General features: G+C 42.6%; 1 protein-coding gene across 1 annotated transcript in view; it reads right to left on the bottom strand.

The window, feature by feature from the left end:
* Positions 1-19,747, bottom strand: part of FAF1 (Fas associated factor 1) — a 325,268-nt gene that overhangs the window by 286,145 nt on the left and 19,376 nt on the right. The window contains exon 2 of the mRNA XM_054036693.1: positions 2,373-2,441. Coding sequence (XP_053892668.1) covers positions 2,373-2,441 — 69 coding nt within the window. The remainder of the gene's footprint in view (positions 1-2,372; positions 2,442-19,747) is intronic.

Here is a 19,747-nt window from a genome sequence, read left to right as displayed (position 1 = left end):
TTTCCCTTCTCCATTCCACTTTCAAGCTTCTTAAACATGCTCTCTCACTCACCACCTTGATTTCCTCTCCTCCAATTCCCTACTAGCACACTTCAATTTGGCTTTCACTCCCTTCCCTCCACCAAGACTGCTCTCATCAAAAGGTAACCCATCACCTACTGCCACTGAAGTCCACGGGCCTCTTCTCCATTCTCACTCTTCTTGACCCATGCACTGGCTCAGAAACAGCTTATCACTCCTTCACAGGACACTGCCCACCTCTCTTTCCTCCCCCACCCCTACTTTGCTTCAAAAAAAATACCTGTTCTCACCCTACCTCTCCAATTTTTCCTTCAGCGTCTCCTTTATTAGCTCATCTTCCTCCCACTCCAACTTTCCATCTGTCTCCTTCAAGGCTGTCTCTTGAATCAGCTCTTTTCCCCCATAAATTTTATTTCTAGATAACTTTATCAGCCCTCACAGCTTCAACTATTCACTTCCCCCTTTCTGTTCAGTCTTGCATCTCTGACATTGCATCCTGGGATGTCGTGCCATCAAGTTAAGATCAGTTATAAGACTGATCTCCTTAGCTGTCCTTATAATTCTTCATCACAGTTCTGTCAGCCAGCCTCACAAGCACTTGTAATACACTACAGTCCCCCTTCCCCACATCCAGACTTTAGGATAAATGGTTAATGCATCTGTTATAAACATACAGCTAAGGGTAGCATAAAATTCCTTCTTTACCTGTAAAGGGTTAAGAAGCTTAAATAACCCGGTTGGCACCTGACCGAAAGGACCAATAAGGGGAGAAGATACTTTTAAATTTGTGGGGGAAGGTTTTTGTTTTGTTTTGTTGTGTTCTTTTCGGGTCAGCAAAAAATTAGGGCAGGGAAAAATATATTTTTCAAAGCCATACCTAAATTAAGCATCTAAAATTACAAATTGTAAGTAATAGAAAGAAAATGCGTTAAATTATTTTTTGGCATCAAACTTAGTATTTATTCCCTGACTAAAATGCATAGGAGTCTCCTCCTGGTGCATAAATGGTGAGGCAAACAGACATTTACTTTCAAGACAGGAGACATGATGTCATGACAACATCCTATCACAGTGTTTATTTTTCATTGCACAAAATAATCAATGTAAAGATTTCTGATGACCCTGCTTGGATATATGAAACAGCTGTCTATTGGGTTTGGGGGCGGGGAAAGGGGAGTGATCATTTGGCAAAAATCTTAAAATGTTTAATGTAAAGTTTAATTAAGAAAGGCCACTTTGTTTTATTTGCACATGTCAACGTTTGGCTATTTTACTCTATTTTGTTTTCAAAATGTGCTATCCTACCCTCATTCTCTTAAAAACCCACAACAACCACCAACAGCCCTATATCTTAATAGCTCCATTTTGCATTTTTCTCAGCTTTTCTGGACATGGCGAATCCAGATCAGTAGCTGCCTCACAGACTCACTACAAATGTGCAATTCTTCTATAGAAGGCAAATTGTTAAGTACTTAATTTTTTAAATTAACTTCTTCTTTAAAATCTTCCCTAAAATCTTATTTTCATAATGACCTACCTGACTTTACTAAGAAAAAACACAATATTATTCCAGTTCTGTGGCATCTATAAGAGAAAGGTATCAATGTCACCAGCGACAGAGAAAAGTCAAGGGGAAAAAACACCAAAAGGCCATGCCTCATGAACGGGAAAACTTCCCTGACAACATCACTGAGCCACTATCTTAGCATCCTTCAAATTCCTCCTTATGACTAACCTCTCCTACAATATTCACAGAGTACTACCAGATCACTACACCTAAGCAGGCAGTGAGCCAACATCTCTGCTTAATACACTTCGATTTGCTTACTTTACTAGTGCCTGCCTGCCTGCTCACTGCCATGTTTGTCTCATCCACACACTGAGTCTTGCTACAACATTGATTGTGACACTTGGGACAGAGTGTCTGGACACCACCAAGTCTGGAGGGAAAGGTGGGGGGTGGGGGGAGAGTAGGGTGAGCTGATTCTTGAACCAGTAGGCATTACTGTAATACAAATAAATAGCAGCAGCAAAAAAAATTGCAGTGGCAAAATTAAGCCATTCAAATAATAGCTTATTTGAAGAAAGTGGTTTACCTCCCATTTCTTTCAAGGGTACTAACTAAATCCTTGAAGATTCTTATATCTACAAGTTGTCATTTTAAAAGGTTACCTTTAATTATTGTATACATACAAAGTTGAACTTGGATCTAATCAACAGGTAGTTAATTCTCCTATGAATTATGTATTTAACGGGGGGCAAAAGTCACAAATTCAATTCAACTTTTGTTTAGACGGTACCAACAAGTATATGAACTTGTGCTACAAAATCATTTTCTTAGACATACTTACCACTAAATCCCAGTTATTTTGTTCAAGTAACGTAATAGCTTCATCAATATTTTCAATGCCGGTACATGCCTAAAAGGAAAAAAAAAAAAAGTATTAAATGGGAAGGGGGGAGAAATGTTGATTTAAACAGAATTCAGATCAATATTAATTCTTTAACAGTTAAGTAGCTGGGTACAGCCAAAGCCAAGGCATGGGTCTTTGAAGCCTAGAACCATGTGATGACAAGAGGAAAAGGACAGTTTATGTCAGAGGCTAGTGTAGAATTTGAGAAATCTGGGTTCAAGCCCCTGCTCCACCACAGCCGTCTTGTGTGACCCTGGGCAAACCACTTAGCCTCTCTGTGCTTCAGTCACACATGTTAAAGATGGGGATAACAGTACTTCCCTATGCCACAGGAGTGTTCTGGGGAGACATACTTTAAGGACTGTGAGATGCTCAGATACTACCATAATTCAAGTAATATACAGGAACCTATAATGGAGAGTTCTGCCACATCAAGTCTAAACATTTTTTAAATTCTTAGTAAAAACAAAAGCAGATTCTCCTGTGCAAAACAAAAAACACTAACCAACCAATCTGACTGTTAGACAAGGAAGTATGAAGAGAAAAAAAAATCCTTCCTGACCTCTGATCACAAAAACTGATTAACACTCCTTTAGCTTATTCAAAAATACACCTCTTCCTCGATATAACGCTGTCCTCGGGAGCCAATCTTACCGCGTTATAAGTGAAACCGTGTTATAATCGAACTTGCTTTGATCCACCAGAGTGCGCAGCCCCGCCCCTCCGGAGCACTGCTTTACCACATTATATCCAAATTCGTGTTATATCGGGTCGCATTATATCGGGGTAGAGGTGTATGTCTAGTTGAATGTATAAGGTTTAAGTACTTCATTTAGGTAAATATATATCCAGGTTGCTCGGTCCCTACACTATACCTTTCTAGACCCACACAATTTGCCTAATGAACCCATGCCTAATGATTTTTTATTATAGGGTATTATAGCAGAATCTTGGGATTGTCATTACACTGAAGCCTTCACTTGGAGAAGATTATAGAATTGCCAGTGAGGCTAGAGAGAATTATTTTACTTGTGGTTGGGGGCTAAAGGGGGGGAGAGGGAGAAAGAAAAACAGCTTTACACATACTGTATCTCCGTTTGTATAACCTTGACAGTTTCCCCTTTAAAACAGGTTAAGAGTAAATATTTTTTAAATGATGGTAATAATTCACAGTGGAATGGTACTGTAGATTTTTGCTCAAACTCCCAATTCAAAGCAGGAGCTCTGTTCTATTTACGATCCACATGCAGCATGCCACTTGCTTTTAGATACATACATTTTTCTCAACTGTTCAACTTCCAAACAGATAGGGTATCGCTCTCAGCTTTGCCACTAAGAAGTCTCTTCTCGTCATACATTGCCAAATAACTGATTAATTCATTATTTAACGCAGTCTATCATACAAGTGTTCCATGCGGGGGAAGTGTGAAAGATTTGTTATGCAATTATTTCTTTCTGGAATGAATCTCTTTACCACAATCCAGCACAAGTTAGTTTTGCCTCTCTTTCTACATACATGTATTAGCACGAGTGTTGTAAGCAAGAAACGAGAAGTAATTCTTCCGCTCTACTCTGAGTATTGTGGCCAGTTCTGGGCACCACATTTCAGGAAAGATGTGGACAAATTGGAGAAAGTCCAGAGAAGAGCAACAAAAATGATTAAAGGCCTAGAAAACATGACCTAGGAGGAAGACTGAAAAAAATGGGTTTGTTTAGTCTGGAAAAGAGAAGACTGAGAGGGAACAAGATTACAGTTTTCAAGTACACAAAAGGTTGTTACAAGGATTAGGGAGAAAAATTGTTGTTCTTAACCCCTGAGGATAGGACAAGAAGCAATGGGCTTAAATTGCAGCAAGGGAGGTTTAGCTTGGACATTAGGAAAAACTTCCTAACTGTCAGGGAGGTTAAGCACTGGAATAAATTGCCTAGGAAGGTGGTGGAATCTCCATCATTGGAGATTTTTAAGAGCAGGTTAGACAAACACCTTCAAATAAAGAGACCTGATTTTCCAGAGCTGTTAAGCACTCACAACTCCCACTAGTCAAAGTCAGGCCCAACATCATCACTTCTAAAACACTACAGTAGAACCTCAGAGTTACAAACACCTTGGGAATGGAGGTTGTTCGTAACTCTGAAATGTTCATAACTCCGAACAAAATGTTATGGTTGTTCTTTCAAAAGTTTACAACTGAACATTGACTTAATAAAGCTTTGAAACTTTACAATGCAGAAAAAAATGCTGCTTTCCCTTTATTTTTTTTAGTAGTTTATGTTTAACATAGTACTGTACTGTATTTGCTTTTTTGTTTGTTTGTTTGTCTCTGCTGCTGCCTTATTACGTACTTCCGGTTCCAAATGAGTTATGTAGTTCACCGGTCAGTTTGTAACTCTGGTGTTTATAACTCTGAGATTCTACTGTAAATCTAAATCACTTCTAAAAATGGTCTAATCCCAAGAAAGAAGTCGTCCTTGGCAGTTCTATCACAGGAGAGGACAAGTTTGTTTACTTGCCTTTTCCAGTTGAAATTACAGTAATTAAGACAAACATCTCAATAAAAAAATATTGTGTGATTTTTAAGACATTCAAGCTTCTATACTGAAATCACACCACTTAAGACTATTTAAAAAGAAAAAAAAAAAATCAAACTAGTCACGTTCAGATACTCAGAGTTAGGTGTAAAACAGGGTTGGGCAAACTTTTTGGCCCAAGGGCCACATTGGGGTTGTGCAACTGTATGGAGGGCTGGGTAGGGAAGGCTGTGCCTCCCCAAACAGCCTGGCCCCCGCCCCCTATCCGCCTCCTCCCACTTCCCGGCCACTGACTGCCCCCCTCAGAATCTCCAACCCATCCAACCCCTCTGCTCCTTGTCCCCTCCCAGGGCCCCCGCCCCCTATCTAACCCCTCTGCTCCTTGTCCCCTGACTGCGCCAACCCCGATCCACACCCTCGCCCCCTGACAGCGCCCCCGCTGGGACTCGCTCCCCCTATCCCTCTGCTCCTCGCCCCCTGACAGCACCCCCGCTGGGACTCGCGCCCCCTATCCCTCTGCTCCTCGTCCCCTCACCACCCCCTCCCGGGGTCCCCTGCCCCTAACTGTCCCCCGGGATCCCACCCCCTTATCCAACCCCCGCTGCTCTCTGTCCCCTGACTGCACTCCTGACCCCTATCCATATCCCCGCCCCCTGACAGACCCCCCCGGGACTCCCACGCCCAACCCTCCCTGTTCCCATCCCGACCATCCCCTGAGACCCTCCGCCCCATCCAACCACCCCCTCCTCCCTGACTGCACCCCAGGACCCTCCGTTCCCCGCCCCCTTACCAGCAGCAGGAGCTCGCAGCCATGACACCCGTCCAGAGCCAACTGCACTCCCCACACTGCCCAGCAGGAGCAGCGGGCCAGAGTGCGGCCCGCGCAGTGGCGTGGCTGCGGGGGAGGGGCCGGGGACTCGCGGCCAGGAGCTCAGGGGCCGGGCAGGACAGTCCCACGGGCTGGATGTGGCCCGCAGGCCGTAGTTTGCCCACATCTGGTATAAAACCTGAACTGTCAAATACAACCGAAAATTATCAAGGTACTTCCCTGGGCTACTATAAAGTATCAAGTGCTAATGATAATTATTTACATTAAAAAGTGACTAATTTCTGTTTTCTCAGCACCTTATAAATGACATGTTGCTAAATGCCATTGAAGTTCAGTTCTATTCTGTCACTTTTGAAGTCTCTTTCCATTCTGGGATTCTGCTTATGAGTCATTGAACTACAATATCAAATTTGGTCAGTTTACAAGTAAAAATGTGATTTGATTTTTTTTTTTTAAAATGTCAACCCTGCAAACTCCAGGTGACATCTGAAAGTCAAGCTGTGTTCTGACAAATGTCTCTACCAGCACTACAGAGACTTCAGGTCCAATATTGCTCTTGGATTTATGACTACAGTTGTCACACATGAGTAACTGAGGTCAGAGTTTATCATGCAGTAGAAACTTACTTACATATTTAACAGTTCTGTTGATGATATACAATTCAGAATAGAATCCTACTCATTTTCTCATAGTGATGTTTAGCCAATACAGGTAACAGGAGTACATGAGGAAGTAACAAACAGTCACTAAAATGAACAAATGTAACTCTGAATACACAAAGGAAGCAAAATCTGTCAAATAAAGTAGGGGCATTTTTACATAGGGCAGTCGTGCACATGGAAATGCTCTGCTTACATGAGGCAAATCCTTAAAGCACAGTAACTCTGTACAGCCTGTACGGAGTCTCAAGGTGTAGTGAAAACAACAAGGAGTCTGGTGGCACCTTAAAGACTAACAGATTTATTTGGGCATAAGCTTTCGTGAGTAAAAACCTCACTTCTTCGTATGCATAGAGTGAAAGTTACAGATGCAGGCATTATATACTGACACATGGAGAGCAGGGAGTTACTTCACAAGTGGAGAACCAGTGTTGACAGTGCCAATTCAATCAGGGTGGATGTAGTCCACTCCCAATAATAGATGAGGAGGTGTCAATTCCAGGAGAGGAAAAGTTGCTTCTGTAGTGAGCCAGCCACTCCCAGTCCCTATTCAAGCCCAGATTAATGGTGTTGAATTTGCAAATGAATTTTAGTTCTGCTGTTTCTCTTTGAAGTCTGTTTCTGAAGTTTTTTTGTTCAATGATAGTGACTTTTAAATCTGTAATAGAATGACCAGGGAGATTGAAGTGTTCACTTACGGGCTTATGTATGTTACCATTCCTGATGTCCGATTTGTGTCCATTTATTCTTTTGCGGAGGGACTGTCCCGTTTGGCCAATGTACATGGCAGAGGGGCATTGCTGGCACATGATGGCATATATGACATTAGAGGATGTGCAGGTGAATGAGCCCCTGATGGTGTGGCTGATGTGGTTGGGTCCTCTGATGCTGTTGCCAGAGTAGATATGGGGACAGAGTAGGCAACGAGGTTTGCTACAGGGATAGGTTCCTGGGTTGGTGTTTCTGTGCTGTGGTGTGTAGTTGCTGGTGTAGTGAGTTCACTATGTACTGAGTTAGTGCTGACTAGCATTCATGTGTACACAATGCTCTTTCACACTATTTTGACAGGCCTCCATCTGCCATTCCACACTGCTTTACGTGCCATCATGACCAATCCGTCTGTTTACCTGTGTGCTCTCCACTGTACCAGGGTCAAGCTGACTGGATGTAGCATCCCGTTTAAATGTTGGCATGCAGCCAGGACTGGTCAATTTGCTCCTGAATTTGAATACTTTGGCATTAAAGTAGTATTAATATAGCAGCATTACACCATACCGCATGCATCTGCTTGGAGCCAAGTAGAGATCCTTGATCTCCTCATCATCTCAGGAGATGCAAGTGTGCAGGTAGCGCTTACCAACAAGCACTGAAAGATGCATTCACATCCATTGCTAAGTAGATGGCCATGAGGGTCACAGCTGGGATGCTATGCAGTGCTGCATCAAGAGTGAAGAGCTCAGAAACCTTCATAGGAAGGTCAGGGATCAAAACCAAACCTCCACTAGCATGCAGCTATAATTTGAGGCAGGTAGTGCTTTGCAGCCTATAACCTTGTCATGAGACAGCACCATCTACACTTCAACCTGCCAAATGCACACTCCACTGTCATCCTACAACTGCTCAGGCGACAGTTAAACAGCTCCTTTCGTCTATCCAAGTGCCCTGTAGACGGCTTCGACAGCCAGGGAAGCAGATAGGATGGGTCTCCCAGATTGACCGGAGTGATCTCAACACCATTCACGTCCATAGTGATCCTGGAGCAAATCTTCCATCATTCATTAAGGCAAGCAGCTATGAATATCAAAAGATCCTAGCATCATGGATGCTTCCAGACCCCTCTGCATTTATGCATGTTACCCTGCCAATCAGGCCATGATGCACCATGGAGAAAAATCCCATCCTGTTTATAAACTCTGAGGCCTTGAGTGCAGGGGGCACATGGGTCCCATCAACTGCCCCAAAACAATTTGGGAACCCCATTTGTGCAACATAATCAGTAACCTCCTGCCAAGCTTTATGACAAGCTGCATCCGTAACTTTTTCATAACAGCATACACCTGTATCACCAATGGCCCCGGTCAGTCAATCCATCCATGCCAAATTAACTAGCTCCTGACCAGTGAGGCGGAAGTGGCCTCCGGATGGTGATGATGACTTGTTTCTGAACGGTGATAGGAACTCGTATGTTGCTATGCTGCCTCTACAGCTTTGGGATGGGCTCAGCACTGATCTGTAGGAAAGTTGCTTTTGTCAGCCTAAAATTCTGGTGTCACTACTGGAAACCACGCCAGGTCTACAGAACAATCCTTTCCCAGTCATTGCTTCTTTCCCAAGCCCAGAAATGGCACTGCACTGTGCGAAGCTGCTCCAAGAAAAGTTTGTGCAGGAGCACTTGCTCAATATCCTCCTCCTCCTTCTGGCACAGCCACTGTTGCAGGAAGTGCTTGGTTGCATGGTGGCTGAAATCCAAAACCAAAGCCACCCAGTGCAGAGAACTCAAAGAACACCGCCCCACCAACAGTTTCTGCATATTCACATTAGACAGCAGGAGTGGAATCATGGGAGTTTCGGAGTTTGACCTCCCAAGTCTCAGAATACCATTGGCTTCCAGTGCATATCCCACAATGGGTCACGAGAAAAGTCTCAGAATACACAAGCCAGCTGCAAAGCAAAGGACAGTGGAATACCCACCCAGAATGCCACACACTTACTTCACACAAAGTCCCTGTTGTGTGTACACAATTATACAGATTGAAACAGGAAACAGCTGTCTGTATGTATGCTACCATGAGAGTTTATCTACTGCAGACTAGCCAGTGCGCTACAATTCAGTGCATATTAAAGCCCCCATGTAGACAAGATCAAAGTCACTTTTCAAAGTAGAACCTCACTTTTGGAAGTCTTAAGATTGAGTTTTCATGGTCTATAATAGCAACACAGCATTTTTGAAGGGCCGTAACATAAATACTGATGTAACAATGAAACGGGTAGTTTTGCTTAACTTCTGATTTAGACTTGCACCAAGTGAGACTTCAGAACTGCTCCCCAGCTGAAGAGACAGTCTGTGAGATTACTATACTAATACCCAGTTTGCTTCTGTCAGAAATTCCCCTGGAAAGGTTTTCCTCCACCTGCCACCATTCAACTATTACCCAAGTTTCCATTTAGCACTGTAGGTGTGTGTGGCACTTTACAAGGAAACAAAAGCATTAACCATGACCAGATTATCTTAAATTTTATATGACATGATAATGCAGGCTCAGATGAAAACATAAATCATAGGGAAGAATAATTAAATAGAGATGCATAACATTGGGAGTCTACTTCTTTATTTGGTTAATGTGGTGGTAGTCAGGGTCATTGTTGGAGAGATTGTGGAAATAAGTAGACTTGGGTGAAGAGGAAGTTATGCAGTGTACAGCATCAGGAAGGACAATGCAGGAATAAGCAGAAGGGCAGGAGAAAACTGATGGGTGCTTATGTGATGATCCAAGAGTACAGCTGCGGTCTTGAGTTAAATCACTTAAAAGTTGGTCTGCCAAAATAGTTACAAGGTCATTCTATACCTCCTTTGATCCTGAACACCACCAATTACAGTGTTCCCACTGACTAACCGTCAAGATGGGGCACAGAAAAAAAAGACCATTTCTGAGATAACTGGGGACTAGCTTCTTTATAGATCAGGACCAGGAGCATGAAGGATTTGACATAGGTAAGCCCCTTCGTTTTCAGTTTAAAGCAATTTTTACTGAAAAATTCCCGGGTTTTACAAAAAGTATTATTCAGTTTTTGCTCATTTTCACCCTACTTTTGTATCATTCAAATATATAAAAAGTAACTTGTTTTATTAGGAATCCATTGCATGAGCTATAGGTATTACGACAATACATTAGTCTGTGTGTATATGCAAAGCTGCCCGTTGAAGTAAGGCTATGTATTAGTCTAGAAGATACACACAATTAACAAACAGGCAGGCAAGCAAGCTCTGAAGTGCGTGCGCATCTGAATCTACTGATAAATCTGACGCCCTCCACATACACATTTCAACTGTTAGCAGATAACAGTTTAAAGATTTGATACACTAAAATGGAAAGAAAATGAAAAATCTGTATCAGAATACATTTCAGAACACAAGGAAGTATTCAAAAGTTTAAAAAAAACAGGAGAAAAAGATGAAGTTGAGTGTATGCACTGCAAATGGTGTGGCCAATTATTAAATGTAAATATTTATAGGCTAATAGTTCTAAGTCTACAACAGTGAACTGTTTATTCAAATGAAAAGTTTTATTTGGGGATTAAAGATATATTGTTTTCTTAAACTCAGAGGTGGTGTGTTTTGAGTGCTGTTTTTGTTCTGCAGCAAACCACATTGATGAACACAATTCAAAGCATAAATCTACTGAATACTTCCCCCCCCGAGTCTTTCTATTCCCCAAAATGAAGCCCAATATTTACCCCAAAAAATTAATCGTTTTTTTGCACTGATTTTCACCTGTTTTTGTTGTGGTGGTAATAAACACTGATAAATTCCCAGAAAAAAAAAAAAAAGAATTAAAACTGAAAATGCAGCGCCCTAAACATAAAATAGAAGTCAGCGAACTGCACCATGTAGCACTATAACGTGCTCTCTCCACCTCCTGTTTGATCCATTTAGGAAGTTGTTCACTTTGTTATTAGCCATTGCAGTTTCTATGTGAACTCTGCAGTCAAACCCAGTTAGGGCATGTTGTGGTAACCCAGTCTGGAGGTGGAAAATAAGCAAATTAATGTGGCTAAATCTGCGTTCGAGAGAAAGGGCAGTTTTCAAATAGCAAGAAAATGAAAGGCATTTCTGGCCACAACTGCTATCAGGATATCTACTCCTGAGGGGATTCTGCATGACTGAGTACCTGCAGAAAACAGCCCCGCCCCCCCAGAATTCCTGTGCTTCCCTGCAGGCACGGGGGTGGGGGGATTGCCCCCTCCAAACAGAGATGAGGCATGGGGGGCACACAGAGTTACGTGACACTCCCCCCCTCATTTCTGGAAGCTCAGAGCTGCCCAGCTGAAGGAGGCTGTCTGGGCTCTGCTGACTCTGCAGCTGAATGCTGCCTCCTGGGTCCTAGTGCCAGCCATGCTCCCCTTCTGCGTGCTGGTAGCCTTCCTTTTTTCTGTGCAACAGTGAGTGCCTGTGGTGGGGCTGGGAGTAAGCAGGGGGAGGGAGGATGGAGAAGAAAAGGGGCTAGGGGAATCACAGGGAGAAGCAGGAGCCCAGCATGCAGCATCCCCTCGGCAGCAGCTGGGGCTCCCCCGTTAAGCATGCCCATCGAACCTTCACCCTGACAAGCCCTACCCCCCTACACCTGGACCCCTCTGATGAGCCCCCCCCACCAAGACCCCACCCCACTGATCCCCAACCAACTGCACCTGGATCCCCACACACACAGCCAGATCCCCCCTCCCCCCGCCGAGACCCATCTCCCCACACTCAGACCCTCTCCCCTTCCCCCCCAGCACTGAGCCCTAACCACCTTCACCTGGATCCCCTCCAGAGTCCCATGGGCCCTGCACCCGGAACCCCTTCTCCCCCCATGAGCATCCAGATCTCCCACTGAGCCGCCCACACCCAGACTGCCCCACACAGAAATCTCTCACCCCACACCTGGATCCCCCCCACACTTGAATCCTGCTGGGCTGAGCCTGCCCACCCAGACCTGGTGCACCCAGTGCAGAGGGGCAGGGCCCCAGGGTGTTTCTGGGGCAGGCCCAACCCTTGCACTGTGTCAGGGTCAAGTACAGCCTCACTGCCGAGTCCCTTTGAGGTGGGTTTTCAGGGTGATCTCCCATCTCAATGCAACCTGTTCCCTGTGCTCCCCACTGCCATGCTGGAGCCACATTTATTTATTTGACAAATAAAATTTGAAGAATTTTAAAATATTGTGTGTATAATTTTTTGGCACAGAATTCCCTCAGGAGCAGGTATCCAGAGCAGCAATGAATCCAACAGACACCCTTAAGGGTGTGGTCATAACGCCTGCCAATTGCTCAGCATGTTTTCCTCTCCCTAGCAAAATTAGCTTCATCTCAACCAGAATACACTTAAGCCAACTTCCTTCCATCCTGACTTGGATTTCCTTCGGACACTTGGAATACAGCGCTGTCTGTGCTAGAGGAGAAAAGGAAGAAGAGCGGTGTACAGTCAGCATGTTTTTGGCAGTATAGCCCAGGGCATTTCACAATCTAACTTCTAGTCTTACATAAACGTTGACTAAGAGGCAACAGGGCTGAGCCCTGCAAGACTCCAAAGAGGAGCCTGCTTGGGAAAGAGAAGAATCTGTCCACCCTTTGGGATCCATCAGAAGGGAATGAATGAAGTCAGCTTTAGTACAGCTCCATCCACTGATGCAAGATCTGGTTGACGAGCCAGCAGCATTTCATGTTACACGTGTCAGAAATCGCTGATAATTTGAACAGAATCTTGGGCGGGGGCAGGATGTCTTGCTACGGCCATCATTCATCAATGCAACCAGCAATGTCTCATTGCTATAATCAGGTCGAAGTGGAAGTGGTTAAAAATAGTGGGAGAGAGCAAAAGTCTGCTCACCCCAGCTTTCTCAATAAACTTGCCCCTGAAGAAGAGATTAGTAAGCAAGCAGCAATTAGAGACCAAAACATTAAAACGGCTTCTTGATCACAGTCCAGTTGGCCATAAAGGCTGGTAGAATTCCCTGACTAAGGGTGGTATTATTGGTCTTGGTCAAGCAGCAAGCTCTCACTAAACAAGAGGGACGTGGCTTTTATTTCACAGATGATTTCCCTGAAATGCAACCTAATAAATACAGAGTCTAGGGCAGTGGTTCTCAAACTTTTGTACTGGTGACCCCTTTCAAATAGCAAGCCTCTGAGTGCAACCCCCCTTATAAATATATAAACAAGTGTTTTTAATTTAACACCATTATAAATGCTGGAGGCAAAGCGGGGTTTGGGGTGGAGGCAACACCCCCCCCATGTAATAACCTCGCAACCCTCTGAGAGGTCCCAACCCCCACTTTGAAAACCCCTGGTCTAGGGACAGAGTACATCAGTTTGAATCATGAAAAAGTTGAAACACGTACACCAGATTTCGGTTCTTCACTGGACCTCTCATCTCCAGTAGGTTAGCAACATGGTCTGCTTTAGGATCCTAGCACTATACAGATGACTGAACATGAACACTTGGTTACAGGATCCATCTATTAATGAGCCACTAATGTTCATCACAATAACTTACTAACAAAATCCCTTGCAAAATTCAGCAGACTGGAGGGTTCCAATGATTCTATCTGGTTCTATATGCCAATGATAAATCCAAGCTGTATCTTCAAGTATTCTCTATTTACTGTATTTAGGTAGATGGTAGTCCCACACTCCCTGATGCTGGTAATATTTCTGACTTCCCTATATTTCCTTTGGACCAACCAGGAGGCTAGCCTCCTGAAGAACAGGCTCAGATGGCAAACTGATCCCTGTTGTAAGAAAGAGAGCATATAGTTTTCATATGACCTTTGGTAGCAATGAGTCGGTGGCAAATGTAAGTCAGCTGGCCATGTCTCGTACAATGCTTCTGCTGCCAGAAACTTGTGATCCCTCATTCCAGAGAATTATTTCTGCACCTTCCTGAGGTGAGCTGACAGGAACACATCTATCTTTGGTTCTTTAGGACAGAGGCTATCCAGCAAACGGTGACGTTCTTCACACTCCATAAACTTCACTTATGGATTGCCAGCTCAGCCAATTCACTGTAGTTTAGCAAGAAAAGGCTTGCTTTTATTTGTTGTCCCCATTGCCACCCTCCCTTATCCATTTCTATCAAACACATCCAACGCATTGCATTCCCTGTTCTATCTCTAAGGTCTGGGGAGAAATCTGCTCACTTTGAATGCCAAGTGCCTCAACTGTTCTGTGACCTGGTCTCAAACTTATCAGGAGGCAGAGATAAAGCTCTTTTCTGGGACTTTTTCCTGGGCTCGTTGTGTAATATCAACTGTCTTCTAGCCAGCCTGGCCTGATGTTAATATCAGAGTCAGACAGACTCAGGAATCCAGATTGGAAAGGGCTATGCATGTCCATTACGGTCCTTGTTACTACCCATGGTCATCAGGAGTGATAGGAGACAACAAAAGATATAAACAACTGTCTCTCCAGATATAGCAGATGACTGAAAATCTGGGAATTCTTGATAGCCAGACAATGGATCACTTACCCTTAAATGCTCGTGAAATTCACATCCAGTAGCTGTCGTGACTCTGCTTGAGCCCCTGTTGTCATCTACATGAGTGGCTCCACTATTATTTGCATTGCAGAAGCACTTAGAGAGCCCAACCAAGATTGGGGCCTTACTGTGCTTGGCTCTGTACATTCACATAGTGAGAGACAGTCCCACCCCTGGTCCCAGAGAATTTACAACATAAATACACAAGACAAAGGATGGCAGAAGAAAACATAGGCACAGAAAAGGGAAGTATGTCATCCAGGTCACATGGGAGGTCAATGACAGAGTCAGAAGCACAACCTACTTCTAACTCCCAGTCCAGGGCCCTGCTCACTAGAAAAGAAGTTCTCAGTTTTTTCCATACCAGGAATCCCTTCCCATCTCGGGAGGATGTAGCTCGAATCACTCTTCCACTTCCTAATATGGGAAGAACAGAGTGGTCACAAACCCCAGACTGAGAACCCATACACACATCTCCCCTCTGGAGGTATCTTTCTAGACAAGCGATATAGGACCTAACCACTCTACTAATCTATCTCTTGGTTCTGGGGTGCGTCAGGATAGCTACACCAAGCATGCTGAAGGGCAGAGGCGCTGTTTTGCATTGGGCCAAGTCTCCTGATGTCTCTGACTCTGTTTTGGAAAACTACTCAGCAGAGAAAAGAAGAGCTCAGCACTGTGGCATCACAGCCAAATAAAGTGGTCTGTGAGATGTCCAAAAAGTACCCTTTTATAGCAAGGAGACAGTGAAATCTGGTGAAGAGTCCCATTCTATGATGCGAATTCACTGTTATAAATGCTCAAAAGAAAAGAAAAAAAAAGGCTCAGCTTCCTGGAGACCAGATTTTAGAAAATTACAAATGATTTACATGGTTTGCTGTACTACTAAAACAACTAGCTACTTACATCTCCGTGAGATATAGGAGAGGAAGTCAGTAACAAGGCCAGTAATAGCAAGATCTGGAAGTTAGTCAATGGGCAATTCCCAATGCCATCTACTGGAAGTCAACTGTAACTACCTCCAAATCCTAAACTGGAGAATACCCACCCATATGCACCAAATTGCCAAACATACTAATAAGTGAGAATCCCTGCTTTCGGAGTCCCTGCACTCATTGAAACAATGGTTTTGCAACAAGTCAACTAAAATAAAATAAAAACACAACTGACATTTTACTAAAGCAAGTAAAAGCAATGAATTATAGTAATTTGCTCAGTCAAGCAAGTTATTATGAACAACTTTTAAGTCCTAGTACTGGAATAAAACATATTTCAAATTAATCACTAAGCCCACATTTTCAAACTTGGGTTTGAATTTTGGGTTTGACTATGAATTTATTCTCACTCTCTCTCTGGCCCAATGATTCTTTAATTATTTATCCACAGTGGAACAGCTTCAACAGGAGAGATTGAGGGAGCCCCACATCAGAATATCCCATAGCCCAGTGGTTACAGCATTCTCCTAAGAGGTAGGAAATCTCTGTTCATATCCTCTCATCCAAGCAGGCAGAAGGACAAATTAATCCTGGGTCTCCCACATCCCAGGGAAGTGCTCTAACCACTGGGCTAAAAGGTAGAAGGTGGGCACTACCATTGCCTCCTCCAGACAGATTTTGAATGGGGCCTGGTCTGGTAGGCATGCTCAGAGCCGTTGCACAGAGCACACCTACTGGATTGAGCCCCGCAGGCAAGATAGGCACTCCTCCACCTATCTTCACCAGTTTGTGGATCATGGTGGGGCTTAGGCAGGAGATACAAGCCCAGAAGCCTACAGTGAAGCAACAGTGTGCATGTCAAGGCACAGAAACCCAGGTGTCTAGGGAACTTTTACAGCAGAAATGTAGGTGCTGAGTAAGTGTAGGTATCTACAGGGTTCAGTGGCAGCTGAGGTTTTGTGGATCACAGTGGCACCTAAAACTGGCCTGAAGTTAATCACATAAATAAAAGTGGCCTGACTGGAAATCAGTGAAGTATGGATTTAATTGCCCAACTTTAAGTACCAAGTTTGAAAATTGCGGTCTAAGAACATTTAGCGAGTAGAATAGCTAAACAGAAAGTTTGTCCTTCACAAACAAAATTTCAATAGAAATCCAACTAAGGCCTCAGAGTGGAACTGTTATTCTTGCAGTTGTAAACCAAAAACCTAATTTGTAATTCCATAGATTTACAATTACGTTTTGTATTGCAAATTTTAACAAGCCTACAGCACACTGAGTCCTCTTCAGTAATAAGTTCTCCAAGGTCAGAGCAGCCACTTCTCCGACTGGTCTAGGCAACACACAATACAGGCTTCATTAAAGAAAAAAAGAAAGGGAAAAAGGAAAGAGATGAATCCTGGAATAGACTCCATGAAAATAAAATGAAACATTCTTAGCACACACGAAGATGAGACTTACCAAAAAATATACTTTGCTATTTTTTTAAACTAAAGTTAGACACTAATTTATCAATATCCACATGACTTAACATGTAGGTACAGCAAAAAAAGTATTAGGTGGCTGTACATTGTTTCCACTGAAGAACATGACAGTAGGATTTAAGGTTTTCCAGTGAGTACTCAGTTACATTGTACCCAAGAGAAGCAAATAAATGACAGGCCATTGCTGAATCACAAGTTGTTAGCAAGAACAATCATGGGATCATCATAAGATTGGTATAATTTCTTAGGTACCCCACAGGTGATCAGTACGCTGGATCTACCTGGAACTCTTTGTTCAGGGCAGCTTACCATAGAAAACATCTCTTCAAGTCATGGTCATGGCATGGGTATGGGGAGTGTAAAAAGATTAGAAAATAAAAGCACACACACTCCAGCTGGCTGTCCCGTTATCAGAACACTAGAATACCAAAGCGCACCAAATTTCTATTTTTAATTTAACCATTTGAAGAAGCATACATGAAAAAGGGGGGGAGGGGTGTTTTGTTTTTTAATTTGTGTCACCAACTACATTCAAAGACTCCGATTGCCTAATAGTTATTTAAGAGTTGAATCTGTTTGATAGCTCGACATGTTAGTAAGCAAAAAATGGAGGAGGAATTCACCATTTAAGACATTCTCTGAACTCCAACATTTTATTATATATAAAAATAATATATATGTAGGGGGCTGTTTGGCTGGTTTTGTTCAGGTATTTTTTTTTTAAAGATTTTATTTTTATCAGATTTATAGAGCTTGCATAACTTTTTTCTAACCAATGCTTAGCAGGTGGATTTCAGCAGCACATACAGAAACTGTCTGATCGTAACTGCTATGAATTATGTGTTTAATGTAGAAGCTTTTTTCCTTCTTGTCTAAGGTAAACATTAAAAAAAATTCTTCGTGACACACCAGCTTTGAAAGTCAAATTGAAGAGTCATCTATCAGAAGCACCCAAATAAAGGGATCTGTGAATACAACAAAAGAGGCAGTTTGAAAACTGAGTCATCTGGTAAAGTAGAGACAGATTTGCAAAGTGTGCTTTAATAAAAATATACCAGCATACCTACCGGTATCATAAACACTGACATTCTGGAGAACTGTGAGAGCGCCTGGAATTTATGCCAGGATAAAATTTTGCTTAGTGCTGCTCTTCTGCAACTGCTTACAAAGCTCTCATCACCACAACATCTGAGCACCTGACAATTATTAATGAATTTTACCCTCACAACAAACCTGTTGATTGGGGCAGTATTTGCTCCATTTTACAGTTGAGAAACTGAGGCAGTTTATGGTACTTGCCCAAGGTCACACAGAAAGTTTGTGGCTCAGCCATGAATTGAAGCCACGTCTCCCAAGCCCCAGTCCAGTGCTGTATACTTTAGACCATCTGTCCCTGCGTTAATTGAGTATAATTACTGCTATGCCTGCTCAATCTGGATTTTTTTTAAAGACCTTCAGTACATAGTGATCAAAGTCAGAATCTGGAATGCTGTTCTACATCTGAAACCTTACATCCAAGGGTTGCAAAATGCTTTACAAGAAGAGGATAGGTATTAGTATTTCAATTTACAGATTAAGAAACCAAACCACAGAAAAGTGAAGTGTTTTGCCCAGTGAACTTGAAGTGACAGTGGTAGAACTTTAAACAGAATCTAGGTCTCCTAACCTATATTCTTCTCCTCTAACTAGTATACTACACAGTCCATCATGAAAAGAAAAATAGATGGAGAAGACAGTAGAGAAACTGTAGTAGTTCTGATAACAGACACTCAAGCACATTGGATGGTTCCAGTAGTAGCAAAGATGATAAACAAAAGAGCAGAACTCTACAAACAATACCGTGAAAGGAATAAAAATAATTTTTCCAGACAAATCCAATATTTTTTCCACTCTTAAAATATATCTTAACCAATATGACATTTCAGCCACTGTGGTATTTTCAGTATAATTTAGGGTAACAATTACACTGGTCTACAATTTTTGAGAAGTCGTCTGCTTCAGAGATAAAATGTGCTATTTATTATGTATTTTGATGTGCTGAATTCAAATATGACAATTAAAACAACCGATTGGCTACTGTTTCTAAGATATTTAAGTTTTTACATTTTATGTCTATGTATATTGTGTAGACAGTAGAGTTTTAATCATAAATTGTAAACCTAGGTCTTTTCATGTGTTTATGGTTGCTTTACATGATAATATTTCACCTGTCCTGTTTACGTAACACTTTAAAAATCAGCAAAAGGGTTATATAAATAAAATTTATTATGAAACAAAAGGCAAAAAACTATTATGTACATAGTTTAGTCCTATTCAGTGTCTACTCAGCGCTTCTTGGCTTGTCTCTTGTATTCATTAAATGGAGCATCTCTTGTCACTGTCCAGCAATAGTCTGCAAGCATTGATGGGCTCCATTTGCCCTGATAGCGTTTCTACATTGTTGCAATCAATGAAATCACTGGTGAAATCACTCGCCATGCTCGTCGCTCACTACTCCGCAGTTCGGTGGAAAAAAATCTAGATGAGAGTGCAAAAAATGTAACTTTAGTGACATGTTGCAACCAAGGCTTTTGTATGCCTTGAGGAGGTTTTCCACCAACAACCTGTAGTTGTCTGCCTTGTTGTTTCCGAGAAAATTTATTGCCA

The sequence above is a fragment of the Malaclemys terrapin genome, chromosome 8, assembly GCF_027887155.1.
Source record: "Malaclemys terrapin pileata isolate rMalTer1 chromosome 8, rMalTer1.hap1, whole genome shotgun sequence".
NCBI lineage: Eukaryota > Metazoa > Chordata > Testudines > Emydidae > Malaclemys > Malaclemys terrapin.
The sequence above is the reverse complement of the archived record's forward strand: the minus strand, read 5'-3'. Positions and strand labels throughout refer to the sequence as shown.